The sequence below is a fragment of the Myotis davidii genome, unplaced genomic scaffold (genome assembly GCF_000327345.1).
Source record: "Myotis davidii unplaced genomic scaffold, ASM32734v1 scaffold743, whole genome shotgun sequence".
Lineage (NCBI taxonomy): Eukaryota > Metazoa > Chordata > Mammalia > Chiroptera > Vespertilionidae > Myotis > Myotis davidii.
The window spans coordinates 1981176-2007455 of NW_006296221.1; the positions used below are offsets into that span (position 1 = coordinate 1981176).

A 26280-nucleotide genomic window follows, 5' to 3' on the forward strand; every position below is an offset into this window, starting at 1 on the left:
ATATATCTATATATCTATATATCTATATATATCTATATATATCTATATATATCTATATCTATCTATCTATCTATATATATATATATATATATAAGCCTAAGCTACCAAACTACTGAACAACCAAACAACCGGTCAACTGGTCACTATAATGTGCACAGGCCACCAGGGAGCAGATGCTTAATGCAGGAGCTTCCTTCTGGTAGTCAGTGCACTCCCCAGCCAACCTCTGGTGGCTGACCAACCTTCTGCAGTACCTCCCCTGCTGACCAGCCCCAATCGGCCTGATCGGGACTGGGCAAGATGTCCCCTATCGGCCCTGATCACCAGCCAGGCCAAGGGACCCCACCTGTGCACAGGGCCTCTATTATATTATAATTTGTTAAAATGCATGCTTACAAGTGTAAGGGGTTATGTGTATTGCTCACTGCTGAAGGTGCTCAATAAATATTTATTATATAAATAGATAGATGAGTAAGGAACAGTGAAGAACCAGGATCACAAAGGAGCCAACTGTGCCCAAGGAGGCATTTGGCCAGATCTTCCCAGTGGTTCCCGGTGTGGTTGAGTTGGGGCAAGTGGAAGGACATAATCAAGGAAGGCAACCAGCCATGAACCAGCACCTATCTATGCCAAGCATTGTGGTAGGTGTCCTGTCTTCATTGCTCAATTTTAATATCAAGGCCCCACATGAAGTATATATGGTGACTCCGTTTTACAGATGGGGACACTCAAGTGGTTAAGAAACTCACCCAGGGTCACCCAGCTCAGTAAGTGGCAGGACTGGGATCCAACTTAGTCTTTCTGATTCCATTGATATTTCTAAAAATAGCTTGTTGATTACAATGTCCCTTGATTCTCTGTGTTCTTCCCTATAAAGTGGGAGTTAACATTTCTCATCCTTCAACAAATTTCTATCTGCTGAGAACAGAATCTGGGAGGATTGGAATGCAGCGATTACAAGATAAGAGCTTTGCAAATACGCAGTAAAAACCTGAGATCACATTATTGAGTAACATCCACAAATAAGTGAGTAGAAGCCAGGGATTGGTTAAACCCAGCCCGTGGGGATGAGTGGGCTTTTTCATGCAAGGGCCCATGCAGTGTTGGTCATTGTTGTCATCATTCCAGCTCCCTCCCAGGCTGAGATCACAACCTCCAGGCTCAGCATATTGTCTCTTATTAAGAAAAATATTTATGAAATATCTACTAGGTTCTGAGGTAGATCAGTAGATAAAACGAAGTTCCTTGCCCTTCAGGTAACTTCCATTTTAGTAGGGAGAAGGAGACAGGAAATAAGTAGTAAGTAATAAACCAGAAAGTAAGCTCAAGTGCTGCCTGGCCGGTGTGGCCCAGTGACTGAGAGTTGACCCATGAACCAAGAGGTCACTGCTTCGATTTCCGATCAGGCACATGCCCGGGTTGTGAGCTCAATCCTCAGTAGAGGGTGTGCAGGAAGCAACCGATCAATGTTTCTCATTCATGTTTCTCTCTCCTCTCTCTCTCTCTCTCTCTCTCTCTCTCTCTCTCTCTCTCTCTCATCAATAAAAACATGTTTAAAAAAAAGATGACAAGTGCTCTGGAAGAAAAGCAAAAGTAGTGTAAGGGAATGGGCTTGGGAGTTCAGGGTGGAGGTGGGCAGGTTGCAGTATTAGATGAATTGGCTTAGGTTTACATGGGCCCCCTTGATCCCATGAACTTTAAACATGGGCCTGGAAAAAGTGAGGGTGTGAGCCAAGAGGTATTCTGGAGAGAGAGCATTCCAGTGAGAGAGAACAGTGAGAGAGTGCTGAGCTGGGCTCATGCCTGGTATGTATGGGGAACAGCAGGAGCTTGGAGGGGAGCTGACATGGGTGGGGGATACCTTGAGTGTAGAGACAAAAGATGGGATATGGGAGATGAGATAAAGTAAGGAGTCAAGGATGAGCCCAGGTTTAATTTTACATTCTCTCACCTTTATTCTCTTTTGAGTACCTAGCATACCTGAGTATTCTCCAATTTGGTAGCATTGAAGTCTTGGGAGATTTGGCCACTACAGTTACACAAGGGTCCTAATGGCTCTGGACCTGAGTTTTCTTCAGCTATAACATGAAGGGACTGTACGAGGTAATCTTTAAAATGCCTGTGTGATGATTTCCGATCGATTCCTTTCCAGGACTCATACTCTGGTTGCTTGCTTCCTTCAGCGAGGAAGAGAGAGAGAATAACATAAATGATGAGAGAGAATCATTGCTCAGCTTCCTCCTGCATACCCCACACTAAGGATTGAGCCTGCAATCTGGGCATGTGCCCTGACCAGAATCTAACCGTGACCTCCTGGTTCATAGGTCGATGCTCTCAACCACTGAGCCACACCGGCTGGGCCATCATGAGTTTTTAAAACATTAGGTGGAACACAGGCTTCGGATAGCTGAGGAAGCAGAGAACGGAATCTCTGCCTCTCCATAGCTTGCAGTCTTCTTGCTAATGTTAGATAAGAATGCAATAAGCAAGGTGAGAATTGGAACAAACGACAGCTAGCAAAATGCAAAATAGTACCACAGAACAGGAAGCCACATGAGGCTCAGTGGAATGATAAGTTACAGGCTTAAGTGGATGAAAGCATGCCTATAGCTGGGAGAGCAAACAATTCCAAATTTGGGGAACCTGGAGAAGAGTGGGAACTTGGTAAAAAGTGCCCACATGTTACAGGTAAAGGGCAGTCATGGTGTGAGATGAAGAGGGGTTGAACAACCTCCCACACGGGCTGAGGGATCTGGGTCTGAGCAGGGTGCAAATCTTAAGGAAGGGATGACATCATGAAGATGAGACTGGCAGGTGATTGTCCTTGTTTGGGAATAAGGTGGGAAAACCAACCCAGGAGACGTGAATTATCTCTGGACCCTGACTTTTGAAACTGTGGCACATGATGTAATCAAAATTCTGAGCATTGAGGTAGCAAAGAAAAGTTCATGAAACAAGATCTATTTGAAAGGGGGGTGGGGAGGAACAATCTAAACAAGGAAATGGAACTTCTCCTATATTGTTGACCCAGATTTTAGAATTGAACTCGATGTCCACTTGCAAGGTGTTTAGTGAAGAGCTCTTACATTTTTTTTACAACTTTTTTATTACTTACCTGTGAGCTATTCTGGAAACAAAGAACATCCCCAAATGGAGGTTCACGGCCAACTTCATTTCCTCCAGGCAGTGTGGGGGCCTGATGCGCACACTTGCTGCATTCATACACGCCTTTCCTCTGATGGGCTTTCTGTGGCTCAGCCGGGCTTGCACACCAGCCTCCTCGAGCCTAATAAAGCCTCACGTCTGTCCGCTCCTCCGTTTCTGATTGTATCTCCTAATGTGTTGATATTTCCAGGCTAACCTTGTACAACTATTGAGAGACTCTCAGGACCGAAATAAACACCTGGGAGAAGAAATCAAAGAACTGCAGCAAAGGCTTGGAGAAGTCCAGGGTGACAATAAGGTACCGTGAATATTTAAAGGGAAAGGCTCTGCTGAGTAATTGTGTACCAGAGGTTTACGGACAGCACATCAGGAACGTGTAATGCATTTGCTGAAAAATTTTATCATAGATTTTTACATTTGCAGTGAAAATTCACAGTGGAGTATTTCTTACCTTTATGGCATTCCCTCTGTGTGTGCCTGTGGACGCGTATGTGTGTGTTTCGGGGTTGCTCTAAAATATTGTCCCAACTCATTGTAGAAGTTTCATTATGTTCAGCCTGGTGATGAATAACATTGTGGTTGAGGGCAAAATAAAACCCAAATGCTATACTTTCCCCCTTCTATACAAATAATGGATTTGTGGCTCAGATGATTTGGAATTATTCACATTCGGGTTTGAATTTTAAGTAGTCATCCTACTAATTATGTGCACATAACCAATTTATTTTATTGCTAAATTTGGCAATTTGTATGGAACATTGCTCAAAATCCACCGCTTGGTATTAATCAAACTCCCCTGTTGGCAACGTTAATTATAAAATATGAACTCATAAACTCCCAACTAAATGTGTGCACTCTCTCCCAGCCAAAGCTAGGAACAAAAGTACAATTGAGAAAAGGAAGAAGTGCTGAAGTTTAATTCCGTCCCCATGAACAATTCCCCATTTTGCCGAGATAGATTTATTTTTAACTCCCTGCTGGAGGCAGCTCTCTCAACAGAGATGACCATTAGAATTTCACTCACAAAAACGACACGGTGGGGAGGGGGTGCTTTCATGGGAAATGGGTTTTAAACACGACCGACTTCCTTGACAGATTGTGGTGATGGGCATAGCTCCTGGGAGTTGTTGGTTATGACAAGGCACCATTTTGAATGTTGTTCACTTTTTTTTTTAATGCATGCAAGTGTCTGCTGCCCCAAGAACTCTTTCCACAACAAAAGATCAGACAGGATTTTAGGGTGCTGCTGTTTTGAGGCTCCACCAGTGGGAAGTCGTCTTTACATAGCTTCTTCTCCACTTCATCTGCCTCTAACACTTTTCATACCTCTTAGATTTAGCATGTATTTAAAAATTAGGCTCTCCTAATTCTGGCCTTGAAGTAGGGGGTTGGAAAGAACGCCAAAGAAAGGTTCTAATGAGCCAGGAACAAGCTAATCAAGGCCTCTTTATGCATCACGAAAAGGATCTGAGCTCTGTAACCTAGGTGTTCGGCCAGTAATTAAAGGCCAGCTCTTCTCTGTCACTATCTCAAGTGGTAACAGCAGGATAAGGTTGTCTAGAGAATAAAACGAGGTGTGTGCAGTGGTTTCCTGTAAGCCCACAAAATAGGACAGGAATTTTGGAGATACTATAAACCCACGAAAGACTGAAACATTTTATAATGTGATGTTTAGATTCATGGTTCTTCTTGACTGACTTTTTTTTCTTCTTGAGCTACCCCACCTCCAACTTTCCTAAGTGTGCATCATCTTTTGGTCACTTTTATACCTTTTAGGCAGGAGATATGTTAGGAATTGATGTTAACAACTGATATTTGAAGGAAAGAAAGGGAGGGTGTGTGTGCATGAGTGTGTGCGTGTATGAGAGAGAGAGTGTATGTGTATGTGTATATGTGAATGTATGTGTGTATGTGTGTATACATGTGCAAGTGTGTATGCATATGTGCATGAGTGTGTGTGTGTGTGTGAGAGAGAGAGTGTATGTGTATGTGTATATGTGAATGTATGTGTGTATGTGTGTATACACGTGCAAGTGTGTATGCGTATGTGCATGAGTGTGTGTCATTGTATGTGAGAGGTGTGTGTGTGTGGGGGGGGTGTCTAGGGCTTCTCTTGCTGTGACACAGGCTGAACTTCATGGTTTGCTTATGCTCTGGGTCTTTATTCCAGGAGCTGGACACATTTATCAAACGTTGTTTCCCCAGCCAAGGTTTAGAATTTAGGGACTCAAATTCATGGCCTGTGAGCTAATTCGCCTGCCAAAATGTGCAGGGAGGATGTTATAATGTTCAACAGACCCTGCATCTTAGTGTCCAGCCTCCCTCCTCAAAAAGGACCAATTGTGGGGAGCCCCAGGGATTTCATTTATTCTCATTGGCATCTAAAGTCCCAGAGCTGGTTTCTTGTCAGGCCCCTGTGAGTCATGGCCATCCTCCCCTTCCTCCCACCCCCAGTCATCAACTTTAAGGCCAGATCACTCATTTGATAAGGACACCAGGCATCTGGAGGAACTCAGCAGCCCCTGTTCAAAGGTGGCTGTGACCGTGTGATGGAGAATCTGTTAATCCTTCATTATTGTCATTTTATTCATCGTGTCTCTCTCTGCTCCAACCTTCTCATGGCTCTCTGGATCCAGTCCCACCTTCTTGCCATCGTGTGCTAGACCTTCCATTATTTAGCTCTTTGCTGATTTTTCCAGCCACATCGCTAACCGCTAATCTCCTCATCCTTCCACCCTTCAGCACTAATCAGCACCTTTCCTAAGCTAATTGCCTTGTGCCTCAGGTCTTTGCACCTGTTGTTTGCTTGTCTGGTACACTCTTCCCCTTTGCTTCCCTTGCAAACTCCTGCTCTTCTTTCAGGTCATAGGTCAAATGCAGCCTTCTCTACCTCTTAGGAGCAGGCCCACAATGCTCTGCTCTCTCCCCTCTGCTTGCACTTGTGTGGTCCCCCGACTCCCACGAGTAACTAAGCTCTTTGCAGGCCAGATTCCTGACTGGTATACTACCCTATCCCTAGGAATTAACATTCTTAGTTCCTAATCAGTAGACATTATTTGATAAATCCTTATGAAGGAATGGAATGGAATAAATGAATGAGTGAATAAATGAAATGAACAAATAAAGGGGGGAAAAGAAGAGCAAAAACATTCAAAAAAGTAAAAAGAATACAAGAAAATAAGTGGACTCACTGTCATTCTGGTTGTCAATAGTAACTCTCTTCATGGGGCGAGGAACAGTTTAGAAATTTGGAGAAAGGAGCTAGAAAAGCAAATCATTTGTTTCATCAGAGGAAAACAACAAAACAAGACAAACCCAAGGCGTGATACCTGGGGAAGGCCCGTGGAGAGCAGAGGGTTTGATGCTGAGCTGTGGTGGACGTGGTGGACGCAGGTAAGGTCCTGCTCATTGGCCAGCTCAAGAGCCGAAGCCTGTTAGAGTCTAGAATACTTAATGACTGCTGCTGTTAGTCCCAACTCCCCACTTTCTAAACAGAGGGCTGAGGGAATCCTTTTATGAGTGGCCATTAAAGTGGAAGATTTTTATCTCCCAGTTGCCATTTTAACTGATGACCCTCATCCATATTTGGGAAGCCCGGCTTCTGGGTGTTAAGTACATTTAAGAAACAAGGTGATAGGAAATGACTTGCCTTGGGTATTTTAAGGTAGACTAATTTTCCCATTTGTTCAGCTAGAGTCTGTAACCCCATGTGCCATAAAGCATTTTCAAACAGCCTCTTGAAAGATTTGTTGCAACCCTGGCTTACAAACAGCTTAGCACTCCTGTGGGCTTGGGGGCAGGGTTCTGGGACAATAGGGGTCCTGTGACCAAACACCCCCTGCCGTCCCTCTGCATAGTGCCCAAGAATTTCCCGGGGCTCCCAGGTGGACATACACCCCCAATCCAAACCAGATGAAAGGTGCAAGATGGGAAATCTACTAGATACCCTCCCCTGCCTTGATAATTCTAGTTCTGAAAGGTTAACGATGAAAGAGGAGGCCTGTGGGGCTAGGAAGACACCCCCTCATGCCCCCTCCCCTCCCCACCAAATCACCCTGGGAAACTTGGTGTGTCAGTCTATAAGGAATAAGGACCAATTCATGATGTGGAAAGACCCAGCGGCCCATGCGGGGCCTCAGGTCTGAAAGCAACCCACTGAGGAATGGTTGCTCCCCTTCCTGCCCTAGGGTCTGCCGGCTTCCTGGTCTGGGCATTAGGAAAAGTGCAGGATCAGGGGAAGGGGACCTGGAGGAAAAAGGAAGATTCTGAGAATGTAAGGATTAGTAAGAGTCCATCAACAAAGCTAGCAGAACACATCTGAATCGCCAGTATCCAAAGGTGAGGGGGTGGGCCAGCTGGGTCTCTGAAAGAGGAAGCCTGGCTGGTTTCTCTTTGCTAATTTCCACAGTGTAACTACTGATGCCATGACAATGTCAGGCTCCCCAAGTGACATCACCTACCTTGGAGTTGGAAAGATTGGCCACTCCAGAAAGAGCCAGCTCCAGCCTGCCCCTGGTTCTGCCAAGTGGCATAGTGTAGGACAGCAGGTCTTTGAATAGTGTTTTGTTCAAGTTCATTTTATTATAAAATTAATGAGAAAAAAATTGATTCCTGGCTAGGGCCACTGTCCACATGGAGTTTGCATGTTCTCACCATGCCTACATGGGTTTTCTCTGGGCACTCAGTTTCCTCCCACGTCCCAAAGATATACACATGAGAGTCTATACTGTCCCAGTGGATATGGGGGTGATGTACCCTGAGATGGAAGGGCGTCCTGTCCAGGTGAGTCCTGTCTTGCACTCTGAGCAGCCAGGATAGGCTCCGGCAACCTTAACCCTGAACTGGAGTCAGTGGGCTGGAAAAGAGCTATCTTCACTTGTTTCTATTAATCTTTCTTAAATGTATGTGTAATTTATGTTTATTTCAATACTTTGGGTCTTTATTTAGAAATTTGGTGATGTTTCTGTGACCAGAAATAGGCTGTAGGAACTTGACTCTTATTTATCTTATCCATTAATCTATTATAAAAATTAGTTTCGCTATCCGTCGTTTCGCTTAAAGTCAGTGTCCAGGAACCTATTGATGACCTTGAGGACTCACTCTATAGTGCAATAGGTCCATCTTTGGAAATGTTTAGGGACAGGTTTATGTTCTAGCTCTGTCAGTTATAGTCTCTGTGGCCTTGTGCAAGTTAGTGTTCTCTCAAGGCCTCAGTTTCCTCATCTGTAAAAAGGGAATACTAATACCTCTGATGGAATTGTTGTCAGGTTTCATCATTCACTCATGAACACATAATTGGGGCCTTGTTATGTGTTGATTCATGCTCTAAGGTTTAAGGAAACATAAGGAATAACAAAGACAAGGTACTTTTTCTCACAGAGCTTATGTTCTAGTTGGGAAGACAGTAAGAAAATAAAATAGACAAGTGAGGTCATTAGACAGTGGTTAGTGCTGGGGAAAAAGAGAAAGCCAGAAAATGAGGTTTAATGATTGTGTGTGTGTGTGTGTGTGTGTGCATGCAATATTAAGTGTTTGTAAAGTGTGTAGCATAGTGCCTGGCACCCAATAAGCACTCCACAAGGGTAAACATTGCTGGTGTGTTTAGCACGACACAGACCCAGATCAGCTTAGAATCCTCTTGATTTCCACCAGAAATCTTTCCAGGTCTTCCTTCCTGTGGATCAACTGTTTCCAGGGGACTGGGTGTGCGCCTTCCCACGGAGACAGAGACGGGGACAAGAAGCCTGGCAATGACCCCCCAGAACTCAACCCTCCTCATCACCACTCCCAATTTTGCCAGCACCAGCTTTATGGCTTTGGGGCAGAGTTCTGGAAGCTTCCTTGCATTTTGTATTCCCCTAGTGCAGCGGTTCTCAACCTGTGGGTCGTGACCCCTTTGGCGGTTGAACGACCCTTTCACAGGGGTCGCCTAAGACCATCCTGCATATCAGATATTTACATTATGATTCATAACAGTAGCAACATTACAGTTATGAAGTAGCAACGAAAATAATTTTATGGTTGGGTCACAACATGAGGAACTGTATTTAAAGGACCAGAAGGTTGAGAACCACTGCCCTAGTGGAATAAGCACCTAATAGATACGCCAGGAGCCGCAACTTATGTTCCCGTGGAGACAGCCAGCAGCTGGTCTTCTTGTCCATTGGCTTTTGTTTTTCTTCATTTTGCAGAGTCTGGCACCTTAGTGCAGAAGAACCATAGGGCGGTGTGAGGTTTTCCAAAGCAAGAAGGTTCAGGGGGCAGCGCTCCTGACGGGCGCATGTATTTGCACTTCCTGAGCCCCGCTGCCAGCTTAAATGGAGCTGTTTGTGACATTCCACAAACCCCAGGTTTCGCCCTTAATAATGAGCTTTATGTTGACCCAGCTGACGTCTTTCAGTGCCTCTGTTTTATCTGGTGTTGGCACCATAAAACAATGGAGCCCTTCTGTGACTGTACCTCTACTGACGTGGGACTTTGGATAGATCCAGCGAGCAAACCAATTAAGTGAAAGCCACGAGCCAGTAAAGACAGACCAGTGAGCATGCAGGTGACTAATTAAAGTAGACTTCACTAAAAAAAAGAGAGAGAAAAAAAAAGAAAAGAAAAGAAAAAGAGCTCGGCTGTGGATGTTTGTCATGGTCCAAGAGGAGGGACCAGGGAGCTCTTTGTAAACAGTTTCTCTTGATGCTTAAAGCTCAGAGATGTCCCGTCCTGCGGAAACCCCAATGAAGAGGGTGCTCTATTGGAAAGCTCTCACCTCAGGGCATTACAGAAATTACAGAGAACTGAAATGAGGGATAAGAGCCCTTCCCTTGCTCCAGCCACATCTTATCTCACTCGAACTGGGATCTTGACTGTGAACTATAGGTAGTTGCATTTGGTCTCAGAGACCATCTTTGAGCCTGCCCTGGCTTATGTGAGCTTGTAGCCTGGATGGCCCATGAGACCAATACAGCACAGTTTTGGACTTTAATCCCATAGACCAGTGGTCAGCAAACTGCAGCTTGTGAGCCACATGCAGCTCTTTGGCCCCTTGAGTGTGGCTCTTCCACAAAATACCACATGTGGGCGCGCACGTACAGTGCGATTGAAACTTCATGGCCCATGCGCAGAAGTCGGCATTTTGTGGAAGAGCCACACTCAAGGGGCCAAAGAGCCGCATGTGGCTCATAAGCCGTAGTTTGCCGACCACTGCCATAGACCATATGTTGTAGTTACACTTCTTAGTAGAAAACTGGTTCTGAAAGAGATCTCTGCCCAAAACTGATCTTATAGTAACCATGCCCAAAGTCTACTAAAGTAAAGAGAAATTGAAGCAGCTTTCACACTATTTGGTGGGATACTAAAGACTGTGGCTCTGGGAGCAGTGTGTACTGAATTGTCTGAAGGTCGTTCAGGGCCTTCCTAGCTGTGTGATCTTGTGTCAGTTGCTTGACTTCTCTGTGCCTTAGTTGTTTTCATTGGTACAGTGGAGATAATAGTAGTACTTGCCTTATGGCAGGTGGTTCAGTTCATTTCAACACATGTTTATTGGGAACTTGACTACATGCTTTGGGGATAGGACAGTAGTGAGTCCCTGCTTTCATGGGGCTTCCATTCTACTGGGGACCGATGGACAGTAAGCAAATAAATATTGATATCATATGTTGGGACTGACCAGCAGATCCTGAGTGATGGATGAATGATTACCCTGACACACATTTCTGTGGAAGAGAGGGCTAAGGGACCGCCTGGTTAAAGGAACCAGACAGATCCATTCGCCTGCCTCCTTAGGCTTTTATTGTAGTAACAGCTTGAACTAAAATTAATTATTAGATACTAATAGCAGGGTAAGCATCCTTGAGAAGACACGTGCATCTGTAATGTCTTTAAGCAAGGATGTTTTGAAGTCTAAATATAAAGATTCCAGTAAAACACCCGGGGGCTCAGACTTGTTTGGAAAAATCAAGGCATGGCCTCCCGCCTTCGGCAAGGTCCCCCTAGAGGCCCCCAACCTTTCGGAGATTCCCCCTTACAGACTTTCCAACCAAGTCCTGTGCTTCCCCACAATCATATTTCCCAGATTCTGAGATGCACAGTTTTCACATGTGGACACCTCTGACCTGGTCAGTTGTATCATGTAGTTATGATTGGCACTTTGTATTCTTTTTAGAGGTACATAATGGTGGGTCTCAAAGTTGATAGAGACTTAACATTTGATGAAATACACTAGACCCTCCTTACCTGCGGTTTTGCTTTCCACAGTTTCAGTTACCTGTGGTCAGCTATGGTCCAAAAACATTAAATGGATAATTCCAGAAATAAAAAATTAATATATTTTAAATTGAATGTGGTTCTGAGTATCAGGGTGAAATCTCTAGCCATCCCACTCCATCTTGCAGGGACATGAATCATTCCTTTGTCCAGCATCTCCACATCACATACACTCCCCGCCCATCAGGCACTTAGTAGTCATCTCGGCTATCAGATCCTGATGTCACAGTGCTTGTACTTAAGTCACCTGTAGTTGACTTACTGATGGCCTTAAGTGACAAGAGTATGATGCTAGCAATTTGGATATATCAAAGAGAAGCTGTACACTGCTTCCTTTAAGTGGAAAGGTCTGTGTGTATAGGAAAAACCATGGTACATGTAGAGTTTGGTACTATCCGAAGTTTCGGGCATCCCCCAGCAGTCTTGGAACATATGCCCCTCAGAGAAGGGGCACTGCTGCACGATGTACCATGTCAGAAGATGCTAAGTAAGTGCTACGTCAGTGGTTCTCAACCTTCTGGTCCTTTAAATACAGTTCCTCATGTTGTGACCCAACCATAAAATTATTTTCGTTGCTACTTCATAACTGTAATGTTGCTACTGTTATGAATCATAATGTAAATATCTGATATGCAGGATGGTCTTAGGCAACCGCTGTGAAAGGGTCATTTGACGACCAAAGGGGTCCCGACCTACAGGTTGAGAACCTCTGTGCTAAGTAAAACACAGTCTGTGTAGGGCGCAGCCTGGCGGAACGGGGGACTGTTTATATTGGGAAGGCATATCTATCTAATCTAAAACACAGTCTGTGTAGTGCGCAGCCTGGTGGAACGGGGGACTGTTTATATTGGGAAGGCATATCTATCTAATCATGTGCAGCTCTGAAGGAACCATGGTGAGAGGTGGTCACATAACCCGGGGAACAGTTGAGGAGATCCTGTAGGTGGAGCTTGGGGTGGTAGAGGCCCAGTTTGGGGCCAGTGAGCCTTTTGTGAGGATGAAACAGCAGAAGTTATACAAAGCACAGAACACATGCCACGGTGGGGCACTGTGCAGTATTGTTGTTGTGGAGGGAGGCAGCATAGCAGAAACTCTAGGACCCTAGACGGCCAGGGTTCCATGCCTGGCCCTGCCATTGGTGAGGTCCCACGTGGGCAAGTTACTCTGTCTGTGTGTCTCAGTTTCTCGCCTGAAATTGAGGATAGTATCAGCACCTCGTAGGGTGCTTGTTGGACTTACATGGGTTAACATGTGTAAGCACTCAGGACAGGGCCTGGCAGGTAGTTCTGTGTGTATGTTTGCTCTGAGTGTTAAGACTGAAACCTTGGGTGAGGGCTGCTCCTGAGCTGAGCAGGTCTGGGTGAGGAGACCTGGCTTCAGAGCCCCCTGGGGGTTCTCAGCCATATAGAGGGGAGGACAGTGTCTGCCTCCTGGAGTTGTAGGAAGCATCAAATGAGAGGTCTCTGATTTAAGGAGCACTTGAGGCCCCTGGGAGAGCCAGACACTGCTCTGAGTGCCGAGCTATTTCAGCGCAGATGACAGGCAAGGCTCCTGCTGGGGGGCAGCTGACAGTGGGGAGTGCACACGCAGGTGAAGGCGGTCATGTCTGTGAGTACGATGAAGGCAGCGGGGCAGGACGGTGAAAGGAAGAGTACCTTGCAGGTAAAGAGCTTCTGTGATGGTGTCCAAGGAAGACGTGTCCGAGGAGGTGGCATTTAATCTTAGACCTGAAGGAGACAAAAGGATAGGCTCTGGGCAGACATGTGGGCGGGCTAATCCAAGGTCAGGGGAAGTGCAAAGGCCCTGAGGCAAGCAGGAGCCTGGTGTATTTGAGGCACAGGGTGACTGAAGAACAGAACAAGGGAGCGTTAGCCATGAGGTTGGAGGTGGGCTGGGAGCAGCTCATTAGCCTCTGAAGGGCAGAGGCATTCATTCTGGTGCAGTGAAAAGCCACTGAAAGCATCATGTGAAGGAAACTTCTAGCATGTTGTTTGGCCCAAATTGGGTGCTCATTAGCTGGGCAACATCGATATACACTAATGAATGTGTGCACGGTGATCTCCAGATCCCTGGAGAAAGTGAAAACTGCTGGGTCTGTGTTGTTCTTTCGTGTGTGTATTTGTGTTTATTTGTTTGTTTTTTAAGTGACAAATGCTTCTGTTTAAAGCTAGAACTGGACTAGAAATTTGGTCTCTGGTATACACAACAGAGTTGCCCACGTGGGACCTTTTAAGCTCTCGTGTTCAGTTTTACCGAGGGTCTCTCAGAAGTCAGGGCAGTGGGAGAGGGTGTGGAGAAAAACAACAGGAAAAGCAAAGCTAGTCAGAGCCTTGTTAATTAAGCTGCCTGGCACAGCACTCTGCCCGACGAATGTTTAGTAAGTGCCTTTCGGTGCTGACCTCTTCCTAGGCGAGCTGTTTGCATTCGTGTACAGGATTGGGGGTGAGGAAGGGCTAGCATCTGCATCCTTCAACAGTTCTCTCATCTGACCCTCCCAGTAACCCTGGCAAATAGGCACTTTATACGAACTGTAACCAGACTAACTGTGACTGGGGATTTCACTTTCAAAGTTCTACACCAGCAATACAGTTAAGTCAACAGCGAGAGTTAAATCAACATTGGTCCTTGCCTTATAGCAACGATTTTCAACCTTTTTCTTCTTGTGGCACGCATAAACTAATCACTAAAATTCTGAGGCACAGCAAAAAAAAAAAAGTTTTTGCAGATCTGACCCCCCCAAATAGATATAATTTTGATTCATTCACAACGGGCAGCTATTATTGTGTTGGCTGTTGTCATTTTTTTATTTGACAACCGAAGGGAAAGGAGGTCACTGCCCCTGACTACATAGTCAGGTGTTGCATGTTGTAAATATTCTTGCAACATACCGGTTGAAAATCACTGACTTATATCTTCATATTGAGAAGACGGAGGCCCTGGAGTTGGAGTTGTGCAGTGTACAGGCTGGGCAGCCATTCATAGCTGCGCTATCTACAGGGTCGCTTTAGCCTTAGTATAGACTGAACATGCCCCCACGAGAGTCATCTGTTGAAGCCTAATCCCAGTGTGATGGCCTTGGAGGTGGGGAGATTAGATCATGATGGCAGGGCTCTTACCCTGGGATTAGTGCTCATAAAAGAGACCCCAGTGAGCACTTTTGCTCCCTTGGCCACGGGAGCAAAACAGCCACCCATGAACCAGGAAGCGGGCTCTCACTAGACACCAAGTCAGGGGGCACCTTGATGTTGGAGGTCCCAACCTCCAGAACAGTGTGAAATGCGTGTCTGTGTTTGTTAGCCCCCGAGTCTATGATATTCTGTTAAAGCCGCCGGAATGGACTAAGATCATTCCCATTTTTAAAAAAAGTCCCCTGAGGCCCAGTGAGGTTTGATGGTTGCTGAGAAGGTGACTAGATCAGCAGAAGCAGGATCTGAGCGCAGATAGCACCTGGAGAGGTGTGCCTGCTCCTGCCCCTGGCTGCCCCTCACTGTCTAGAAGGGGAGATGGATTCAGGCAGATGACAGGAGGGGAGAGAGAATGGTGAAGGCTGTGAGGGATGAAGTCTAAGAAGAGATCAGGGAAGGAGGGGGTCATTCCGAGCCAGGGGCCTTGAGGAGGGCCCGAGTTTAAGTGGGGAGTTGGACTCAATGGGCAGGTGGGGATGGGCACCTAAGAGCCATTCAGCCCCTTCATTTCAAGTCCCTTCAGCCACATTCCAGCTGCACCTGTGCCTCATCCATAAGCTGACGACTCACACCCATAATTCATTCATAAACGTTTATTTCCATCTAAGTCACCAAATGAATGCATCCACTGATGGCAGTGCGCGCATGCCTAGGGCACTGAGCCACGTCCAGGGCTGGTGCTGGGAGGCAGGCTGAGCAGCTCTGACCCTATGTTTGTGGGAATTAAGCACCCAGAGCAGTTGCTTCCTGGCCTTTTCCAAGAGGGGAAATCATCATAGCCTGTGGTCTACAAATAAAGCTGGTGTGGGGGCTCTGCTTTCTCCAGCTGGGGGCCTTTGTGGGGAAACTTACGTGGAGGGTGACAATGGCCATCATCCCGATGATAGTCGTAACAGCAGCTCACATTATGGAGCACTTTTTCCGTTCCAGGGGCTGTGCTAAGTATTGCCGAGAAATTCCATCTTCTCTCATGTAGGATTAGGTTCTGAAGTCAGCATGTGAGAGGCAGGAACTTGTGTCTAGACAAAATTCCCCTGATGGACTCTTAGATTTTCCGTAAAGTTCAGGGCACATGGCCATGTGTAGAGCTGAACAGTGGTATTCTGTATAAATATGAACAGTATGATTTTGCCCACCTCTCCGTCTGGGACACTGAAAGCTGGGGAGGGTAAAGTCACCCAATTTTTAAAACTTTTATTTCTCTCTCAGTCTTTCTTCTCTATCTCTCTCTTAATCCTCTTCCCCTCACCCCATCTTTTTTTGCCAAACACATATATTTGAATTCCCTAAGTTAAATGTGTATTTAATAACAGTAAGAAGCTATACTATTGTTGTCATATTTTTACAGTGAAGGATGCTAAGGCTCAGAGACATCAAGGCACATGTTTGAGGTGGCACAGCTCACAGACTGTGGGGCCAGGAGGTGAACCCCGAGGCAGGGGGACTCCAGGGCCTCTGAGCTGTCAGCTGGGAAGGCAGACCTCTTCCTGGGCCCTGCCAGTCCTGCTGCGTGGCCTCCGTGGGCCCCTTCGGCTGATTGCATTTGAGTGTCAAATCCAACTAATGATCCAGCTATCACCAACTTGGGCCTCACTTTAAAAATAAGTGTTTCAACCAGTCTAGCCCTGAGGTTTAATAGCCGATATGGTATGCACATTAAACACCAAATGATTGTTAACATATTTATTGAAGCTTAACAGGCATCCAGTATATAAACGATGACTCTCTTATATGGCTGTCAGACCTGAGTAAACATGTTTAATAATTAATTGGCATTAAGCAAACATAATTGTGTGATTCTAAATTAAGTGCTCAGTGAAGCGGATTGTGAATGGAAAACCACCGTGGTGTTTTATTACTTAAAGTTCAGGCCACCGGTCTGGCTTTTCATATATCAAGAAAAGAGCCCCACTTTCCAAGTCATGTCACAGGCCTCCTGCTGTCTCAGACCACAGAAAGCAGAAGACTACCTGTCCCTACGCCCTTTGATTTGGGAAAGCTTTTTTTATTTGGTTAGCTATTTTTCTTTCTGTATAGCCACTTGGGGTTCTGCAAGTCCTGAGCCACGCGACTGTGTAACATGAAAGAGTTCTCACAGATCAGCTTTCGGTTGATTAACCTTTGCTGCTATAAACTCCACCCCCAATACCCGCCAGGCCCAATGCAGTTGATTCTCATTATTTGCCATAGTTGTATTCTCTACAGCTGTTGCAAACGCTAAACTAACACTTAATAGTGAGCTATTGCTCTTAGGGAAAACATAGGATTAGGTTTGTCAACCCTAAGAAAGAAGATACCTACCAAAAAGGGTTCCTGTGGCTAACTGGGCTCAAATTTCAAAGCAGAGCCTAGTAGCCATTTGTAAATAGGGGACTCTCACACAAGCCACACTTTATTTAACAAGAAGCCTGCATTAAACTGCCCAAACTGCCTGCTTTTACTGTGTTCCTGCCATCTGAGCCAGCCCTTATAAAGAAGTTCCTGGAATCCTGTTTTGACCAATAGAACTGAGGCATTTCCTGTCCAATCGGAGCTGTGCAGCTATATCTCCATTAGCATCTTCACTGACCAATCAGAGTGTGCCTTTTAAACCAATCAAACTTCAAGGATTTGGAGTCCTCATTTGCATGAGGACAGACCAATTGGGGCCAGGATTGGAGACTTCTGTCTATATAAGTCAGCTCCCCTCTGGCTCAGGGAGAGAGAGCACTTTCTCACAGCCCGGTTATATCACAGTTGAGCTCTTTGCACTGAATAAAGTTTCCTTCTTCACCACACCCCAAATTGGGGATTCCTGTTGGCGTCGAATTGGTGCCAACATTGCTTGACAGGTTTCTGTGAGCCTCTGATCACAACATTTTTGTCAGTGGATCAATACATAATCTTGATCTATGTGTGTTTTGTTTCTGTTTAGAGTCACATTTATTTAAGGCATATTGTTGATTCATCAACATTGAACTCACAACCAATAGCACGTAATTTACTCTTGAATGAAGCTTAGCTAACACACGTTATTTTCTCTGTGAAACATATCACCGCCTTCTTGTGCTTAGGAACATTAGATAGCACTTCAGCACTATGCATGGGGGCCATTTTAAACAGGAAAAAAAAAGACAGAAAAATGCGGCACTAAATAGACCACGGAAAGGACACTTGTGTAGAGAGCTAAGCAAGGGCAGGGCATTGCCTCTTTCATCCTCAGCTGGGAGCCAGGCTGATAGACAACGCACATTTTTTTGCAACTCTGCACTTGTTCACCCATGCCCATGCAGGATTTAGAAGTGCCACGGGTGTTGATTTTGAAGTTACAAATAAATTTGGGCAAATTTGAAAATACAGAATCCTTGACTAATGTGGCTCGACTGTGATCAGATTCCATCAAGCACAGCTGTCTGTGTATAGCCTCTGCCAAGTCTTCTCTAAGCTGTTCTGCTGCCTGAAACGTTGTCTGCCCAACCCCAATGATGCTTTAGCACAGTGGTTCTGGCCTTTTAAATACAGTTCCTCATGTTGTGACCCCAACCATAAAATTATTTTCGTTGCTACTTCATAACTGTAATTTTGCTATTGTTATGAATCATAATGTAAATATCTGATATGCAGGATGGTCTTAGGCGACCTCTGTGAAAGGGCTGTTCGACCACCAAAGGGATCGTGACCCACAGGTTGAGAACCGCTCCTTTAGCACATAGTAGGTGCACAATAAATATATGTCCAGTTCAACTGAGTAGTTTTTAAAGAAGGAGCTCAAGCTGATGTCATTTGAAAATGCTCTTCTTCACTTTTCTCCAGTCATCATTTCTTTTCCAAGTTTGTTATTATTTCAATCTACTTAATATTCTACTTTGCCTTTTAACTTTCTCTCCCCTGCCCCTAAATCCTTCAGAGACTTGAAAATAAAGCCATTTCCTCTACTGGCAACTAATCCCTCAAGATTCATTGGAAGGAACAAGGAAAAGTGTGTCCCAAGCTGGCACTGCTGGCGAGTAGGATCTGTGTGACAGGGAAAAACTGTCCCCAGGATCTCATCCATATATGAAGCCCATCCACACACACCCTACAGGGAGGCGGGGGAGTCAGGCTTACAACCTTTTTAGAAGAAGCATCTGGAAGCAGTACTGTAACTTTTAAAAGTCACTGTAATGGCAACCTGCCTGGCACTAATGGGAACCTCGGGACCACTGCATCTTCCTGGTCTCACAGAGTTCCCACTGTGGCCCTACTTGGAGGTTTGGCGCTGCCTGTGAAGGTTGGCCCTGCAGTCTGGGGAAGCTATGCATTCTGTGGGGGTCCTTGGGAAAATGGCATTTCTGAGGACTGAAATTATATCCCTAGGGATTTACAAACATATGTTATGAAAGTCATGCATAGTTATTTTAAACGTTAGGAAATTACAAGTGTTAGCAAGGATGTGGAGAAAAGGGAATCCTCATGTACTGTTGGTGGAAATGCAGGCTGGTGTAGCCACTGTGGAAAACAGTATGGAGTTACTTACCTTAAAAAATAAAAAATGGAACTGCCTTATAACCCAGTAATTACACTTCCAGGACTGTATCCGAAGAAACCCAAAACACTGATTTGAAAGAATATAATCATTTTATAATAGCCAAGCTATGGAAGCAACCCAAGTATCCATCAATATATAAGTGAATAAAAAAGCAGTGGTACATATATACAATGGAATATTACTCAGCTATTAAAAAAAAGAATGAAATCTTACCATTTGTGACAACATGGATGGACCTAGAGGGTATTATGATATGTGAAGTAGGTTAGTCAGAGATAGACAAATGCCTATGACTTCACTTATATGTGAAATCTAAAGAACAATATAAGTGAACAAACAATACAGAGTATAGACTGATGGTTGAAAGGGGAGAGGGCTTAGAGGACTGGGTGAAAAAGGTGAGGGTATGAGAAGTATAGATTTGTAGTTAAAATATAGTCTCAGGATGTAAAGTACAGCATATGGAATATAGTAAATAATATTGTAACAACTGTATATGGTGCCAGGTTGGCATTGGAAATATGGTGGGGAGGGAACACTTTGTAAAGTATGTGAATATCTAACCACTCACTATGCTGTGCACCTGAAACTAAAACAAAGTAATATTGACTGTAAACTGTAATTGAAAACATTTTTTAAATTAAAAACAAAATAAAACAAAGAGCAGCATACACAGTCTCAACATCACCTAAACATGTTAGTAATTTGATATATTTGGTCATATTTTTCTTTTTTTATTTGTCTATCTCAGTATAATTTTAGTCCTACTGCATATGAAAGTTAGTAATCTGCTTTCCCCCCTCCACTTAACATGGCATTCTAAACATGTCAGTGGGATTACATAGTTCACATCACCCTTATTTAAAACAGCTACAAAGAAGCCCCTTGATTGATTGCATTATAGTTTGCTAACAATTCCACTATTGTTAGAGGCTGTTCTGGTTTGTTTACCTTTTCTATAAATAACACTGCAATCTACTTTTTCTTTTTTCCTAAAGCTAGTCCCTGTCTGGGATTATTCTTAGCCCAGATTGTCAGAAGTTAAGTTACTGGATCATTAGGTTGGGACATTTTTAAGGCTCTTGATAATATGGCCTCATTGTTGGGAGTGTGGAAGCATGCTCATCTCAGCATGTGCTATCGTTTCTTTTAAATTTCTGCTAAGTTTAAAAGAAACCCAGAGTTGATTTCCTCACCAGGGCTGTGCTACACAGGACTTCCACCTTCATATGCCCAGGCCTGTGTTTCTATAGCCTTGTACCATGCATACATGCATACAAAATATATTTCTAAAAACTTAAGATATCTTTCTTTGTCTTCTGCTTTTCCCAGGCATTTCTTGAAAAATCTTTCAAAACTTTCTGCCTGGTGTGCTTGGGTTTATTTGGTTGGTTGGTTGGTTGTTTAATCTACTCATTTTAACTCTCTCCCTCTCTTTCTCTCTTTCCTACTAATGGAAAATGCAGCTCTTGAGGATGACAATTGCCAAACAAAGGCTTGGAGATGAAGAAATCGGTGTGCGGCACTTTGCAGCCCATGAGCGCGAAGACCTGCTTCAGCAGCTGGAGAGAGCGAAGGAACAGGTATTACAAACATCGTTCATGGCAGGAGTGGATTTGCACAGCTGGACACAACACAGAGAAGAGTGGACTGTGTCCCTGTTGCCCAGAGGATGTGAGGTGCCTGGGATGTGAGTCAGAGGAGGAAAGAGGATGCCCGCCCAGTGCTTTTCCTTCCTGGGTTCTCACCCAGGTCGCCTCTGTGTTTCTGGCTTCCAGCAGGTCTGCTCTGTGACTTTGGATACCATTGTTCTGAGCACAATAAGAAACTCCCCCCCTTACCCAGGATAGACAAGGAGAGAACAAAACGTGACAAACTGGCCTTAATTTGCAAGTTTCCGCTCAAATGCTGAGCAGTGCTTTTTAGGCAAAATCTCAACGGGTACAGAGTCCTAGTTAGGGAACAGCTAAGAGAGCCCAGACTTGCTTTCCTTCTCTTGCTAATTGGTTTTGAAGAGCAGAACACGATTTCTGGGCCTAGAGCGGCTTCGAAAAGCCTGTGTTTGTAAGACACTGGCTGCTGTTCCCAGCCTCGGGATTTGGCCTCTCCGAGCCTCTGATTTCAGGGCACGCTGCCCGTTGGTAAGGGATCGGTTCTGTTTCTCCAAGCCGGGGCACCCCTCCCACCTTAGACAGAGGAAGTGTCTGGCAGACGCCGGGCCCTTCCTTTTAGCTTTGATCGTATTCCAGTGAGTGGCTCTTAATGGTTTTACAGCGTGCGGGTCGTCTTATGCGCTCTCTAAAAATCAGTCAGCCACACAGAAAGCTCCATCGCTGGCCATAAAGCGGGTGCCTGAAGAACATCTTGAGGAAGGGCGCTTCCTTTGGTTTCAGATTGAGTCTCTGGAGCATGACCTGCAGGCCTCTGTGGATGAGCTTCAGGACGTGAAGGAGGAGCGGTCTTCCTACCAGGACAAGGTGGAGAGGCTCAACCAGGAGCTAAACCACATCTTGGGCGGCCATGAGAACCGCATCATTGACGTGGACGCCCTGTGCATGGAGAACAGGCAAGTGGCCGGGCCGGGCCTGCCAGCAGATAGAATGCTGGCTCACCACCGGCCTGTGGGCTAGGAGTTATTTGCAGCCCTATTCACATTTGAGAGAATTGCCTTACAATGGAAGGTACATCACAATCTCCCCCCTGCCCCCCCCTCTACTCACACATACCCAAACAATAATATTAATGTCACAGATTAGTAGTAAATGTCAGAAAGAAGCACCACACACCTGCATGCCCACATGTGCCCCTTTCTCTCCCCCACCCCCCCAACCCAATTGGGCGAGAGGGCAGGGAGCCAGTGAAAGCTGCCTGTTATTGCTATCAAGGAGAGAGAAAAGAATGAGAAAATAAATTGAGAAATTCCCTCAGCTGCTTCTTTTCCCCGAGGCAAATTTCAGTGTGTGTATGTGTCTAACTCAATGTTATGTCTGGTGTTGCTTCTTCCCGCCTGCCTTCCCAGTGGAATCATCTTAATGAGAATTATGTGAAAAGCGTGTGGCTATCCCTTAGGGGATCTCTGCACGGGGCTCTTCTGAAGCGGGGTTTCTGTGATTTGGGCATATTTGACCTTGATCGCAGCCACTTAAGCAGAGGTCGCACAGACACACTTTTCTCCCCTCCCCTCAGTGGTGACAGGCATTGTATGTAAAAGATGGCTCTTGAGGCATGTGCTTTTTTCCTCCTCTCCTATGTGAATGTATGTTTTTTTTTTGTTTTGTTTTGGTTTTCTTGCCCCCAAACACTTTCTAGTTGTATTTGTTTTTCCAGGTACCTTCAAGAGAGATTAAAGCAACTTCATGAAGAGGTCAACCTCTTGAAATCCAACATTGCCAAATACAAGGTAGCAGAACCATGGCGATGGCATTGGCGATTCCATTGCACATCTAAATGCCATCCTATTTCATTGTCTTTTATGTGCCAAAGATATCTTAGTGCCTGCCTGCCCTCCCAGAGAGAGGCCCATAAGAGCTTTCACCGAGGTAACTGATGAGAATTAAACCCGATACAACAAAACAGCTTTTGTGAGAGTTCCTTCATTGCTGTTACCAGGATGGGGCACACGGAGACCCCAGAATCCAGACACGGCCCCTTGACAGCTTCGGTCGGTCCATACGACCTCAGGCTTCTTACCTGACTTTTCTAGAAACTGTTCTGTCACCAGATGCTATTGGTCTCATCATTGTCCCTAAGAAAATGTTTCTGAGCGACGGAGAAACAAAGATTAGGAAATCACAATCCAGACCATAGTGTTCATGTCACTCTGAAAGGACAGGGTGTCTAAGTTCTCCCTGCTGTTATTTCGTCTCATTCCAGCACCATTAGTTTGATAATATCTATTTCTGCAGATGTTACTTGTAAGTGTTATAATTAGAGAAATCTCCTGGGTTTCTCTGCTTTGAAAATAGATTGATTTCCCTTGCTGAGGGGGAAGTTTTACAGCAGTCTAGATGCTTAGGGGAGAGAGCCTTCTCATTTTCCTGGCTTTTGACGTGGGCTTTTTTCTCAGAAATCTCCATGCTGTTCCTCTTTTCTGTTCTGTGGGGGCCACACGTTAGTTTATACCCGTCTATATATACACATGCAGCCGAAGAAGAATGCAGCTTTAAAGATGTATAATTAATACATAACTTTAAAATATGCACGAATGCATTCAAGAACATGTATTCTGCTCTTCTATGTGCCAAGCACCAGCTGTATAGTACATATCAATTTTTTTATTAATGGAATTATTTAGGTATAATTTGGTTCCTTGTTCTTTTTTTAAACATATTTTTATTGATTTCAGAGAGGAAGGGAGAGGGAGAGAGAGATAGAAACATCAGTGCTGTGAGAGAATCATTGATCAGCTGCATCCTGCATGTCTCCCACCGGGGATCCAACCCACAACCTGGGCATGTGCCCTGACCCAGGGAGTTGAACCGTGACCTCCTGGTTCATAGGTTGATGCTCAACCACTGATCCACCCTAGCTGTGCAGTACATATCCATTTCAACGTAAGAGTCTCTTCTCGGAATGACATTTAGGTGGCATCTGTGCACTTCCCTTTCTGTGTCCGCGGCATCACTGATTGGCCGTGGCTCTTTTTCCAGTTCAACCGTGGAATCCTTCCAAATACCACCAACGAATTCTGGGCCTTGGTACATGAAAGTGAACCTGTTCTCCACCTCCTGTCTGTTCGGAAGGGTTCCCATAACCAGTGGCTTCACACATGAGGCTGAGATTTGATCATTTAACAAATATGCATTGAGTGCCTTTTCTTTCTGGGAGAGGGAAATTGCTGTCATTCTGCCAGGCACCCACTTTTAAAAACCTCTTTCCCGGGACCATCAAACCCCAACCTTGTGGCGGGGACTCGGAACTTGAACAAGTGGGCCAACCTCCGGGGTTTGCCAAGGGTTCTTGAACTGGGAGGATGCGACTAAACGTAACGAGGTATTTTTCCACGATTGGCTTTTCTGACAGGTTTTTCTTTTTCTCCCAATCCTGCTTTAGAATGCTCTCGAGAGACGGAAGAACACAAAAGGCCAGGGCAGATCCAGCAGCAGTGCTCTGACGGGCGTCCTCTCTGCAAAGCAAGGTAGGACTTGTTCTCAGGGGGGACCACTCGGACCCCAGAATGCTAGAGCTGTCAATCACATCTCGTTTTGAGGACCGGAAACCGAGCTGACCCTTAGAAACTTCCGCCTGCATCAGAATTCCCTGGCGGGCTCCTTAGAACACCGATTACTGGGTTCCTGATTCTGTAGGCCTGGGGTGGGCCCTAGGGATTGACAGGTGAGGATGATGCGTGGTTTGGGGTGAGGGAGGAACCTGCTTTAGGAACCTCTGCCTTAAAGGTTTTCCTAATAACTGGCCCTCATCTGTGTCCTTTCCCTGGCCCTGTGCTCTTCTTTCCTTCTCTGATCACCAGCTTAGCATCTCTGAGTACATGTTGCAACCTCATCGAATTTCCCTTTTTCCTGGCCTCTTTGAATAGAAGTCTCGGAGCTGCTGGAGTCATTTTATCATGGAGCGTATGCCTTTTTCAAGGAAGCTTGTATTGGTTGCAATTTTGTTTCTCCTCCCTGTCAATTCCCATGAAAAATAATGGTCTTCCGGGAACCATCCAGGGGGACAAATAGCAGAGAGCTTGCTTCTGACGCTTACGATCTGGGAACTCAGTTTTAATCGTAAGCCTCGGGTTGAACATGCGTGATTGGCCCATATTCGGGTCATTGGCAGTGCAGATGGCAACAATCAGATGGCAGTCTTAATCAGAGCGAGGGTGGCGTGGAAAAAAAATGCTGACTCTCCAGCTTAACTAACACCAAAGGCACTTTTCCAAGCAACTTTTTTCTTATTCTACTAGAAAAGGACACCCTAGGGGTTTTTTTTTAATAAATTTTTTTAAAAATATATTTTTATTTATTTCAGTACAGAGAGGAAGAGAAAGGGATAGAGAGTTAAAACATCGATCAGCTGCCTCCTGCACACTCCCGACTGGGGATGTGCCGTACTGGGGACCGAGCCTGCAACCTGGGCATGTGCCCTTGACCGGAATCAAACCTGGGATCCTTCAGTTCGCAGGCCTACGCTCTATCCACTGAGCCAAACCAGCTAGGGCTAGATTTTTTTTTTTTAAAAAAAGAAAACTACAATACTCTATAGGAATGTGGAGTAGCCTGTCTACATTTAGCTTTGGATACTCTTGATGCATAGCATCTTTGAGTGCTGAGACCAGTCTTACCACTGCTGTGGGGCCTGCCAGCCACACTCAAACACCGCCACTGAGCAGCAAATCTGGGCAACCTTTGCTAATAAGTGTTGGGCAACCTATTACGAGATGCCTTAAACGGGTAACTAGAGACCTATGCAGACGTTTTGCTTCAAGAAAGTTCTTCCTACATTAGTTATAATAAAAAACATTGGAAACAACATTTATTTATTGTAGATCTGTATATGAACTACTAAGCAGCTCTCACGTTTTATTTAAGGAGATACGCAAGATGAGACATCAAGTTAAGTGAAAAGAGCAGAGCTTTTTCCCCCATTTTTGAAGAAAAATGTATGAATTAGTATAGCTATGTATAGGTATGTAGGAAAGGTGTCCAAAAACATATAATGAACCCATGGACACAGACAATGGGGTGGTGAAGGTTTGGGGGTAGGGGGAGGATGGGAACGGGCTGGAAGAGGTTAATGAGAGGAAAAGGAGGACTGATGTGATCCTTTCAACAATGAAGATTAGAGGGTGAGGGTAAGGGGGAGAGATCAACCAAAGGACTTGTATGCATGCATATAAGCCTAACCAATGGACACAGACAACAGGGGGGTGAGGGCATGGGTGGGGGCAAAGGCACTTTTCCAAGCAACTTTTTTCTTATTCTACTAGAAAAGGACACCCTAGGGGTTTTTTTTTAATAAATTTTTTTAAAAATATATTTTTATTTATTTCATTACAGAGAGGAAGAGAAAGGGATAGAGAGTTAAAACATCGATCAGCTGCCTCCTGCACACTCCCGACTGGGGATGTGCCGGAAACCAAGGTACATGCCCTTGACCGGAATCGAACCTGGGACCCTTTAGTCCCCAGGCCAACGCTCTATCCACTGAGCCAAACCGGCCAGG

The 26280-nt window shown here is 45.1% G+C and overlaps 1 protein-coding gene across 1 annotated transcript in view; it reads left to right on the forward strand.

The window, feature by feature from the left end:
- Positions 1-26280, forward strand: part of CCDC149 (coiled-coil domain containing 149) — a 66033-nt gene that overhangs the window by 14757 nt on the left and 24996 nt on the right. Inside the window, exons 4-8 of the mRNA XM_015568682.1 lie at positions 3356-3463; positions 20580-20696; positions 21507-21679; positions 22441-22513; positions 24166-24250. Of these exons, the coding sequence (XP_015424168.1) occupies positions 3356-3463; positions 20580-20696; positions 21507-21679; positions 22441-22513; positions 24166-24250 (556 nt within the window). The remainder of the gene's footprint in view (positions 1-3355; positions 3464-20579; positions 20697-21506; positions 21680-22440; positions 22514-24165; positions 24251-26280) is intronic.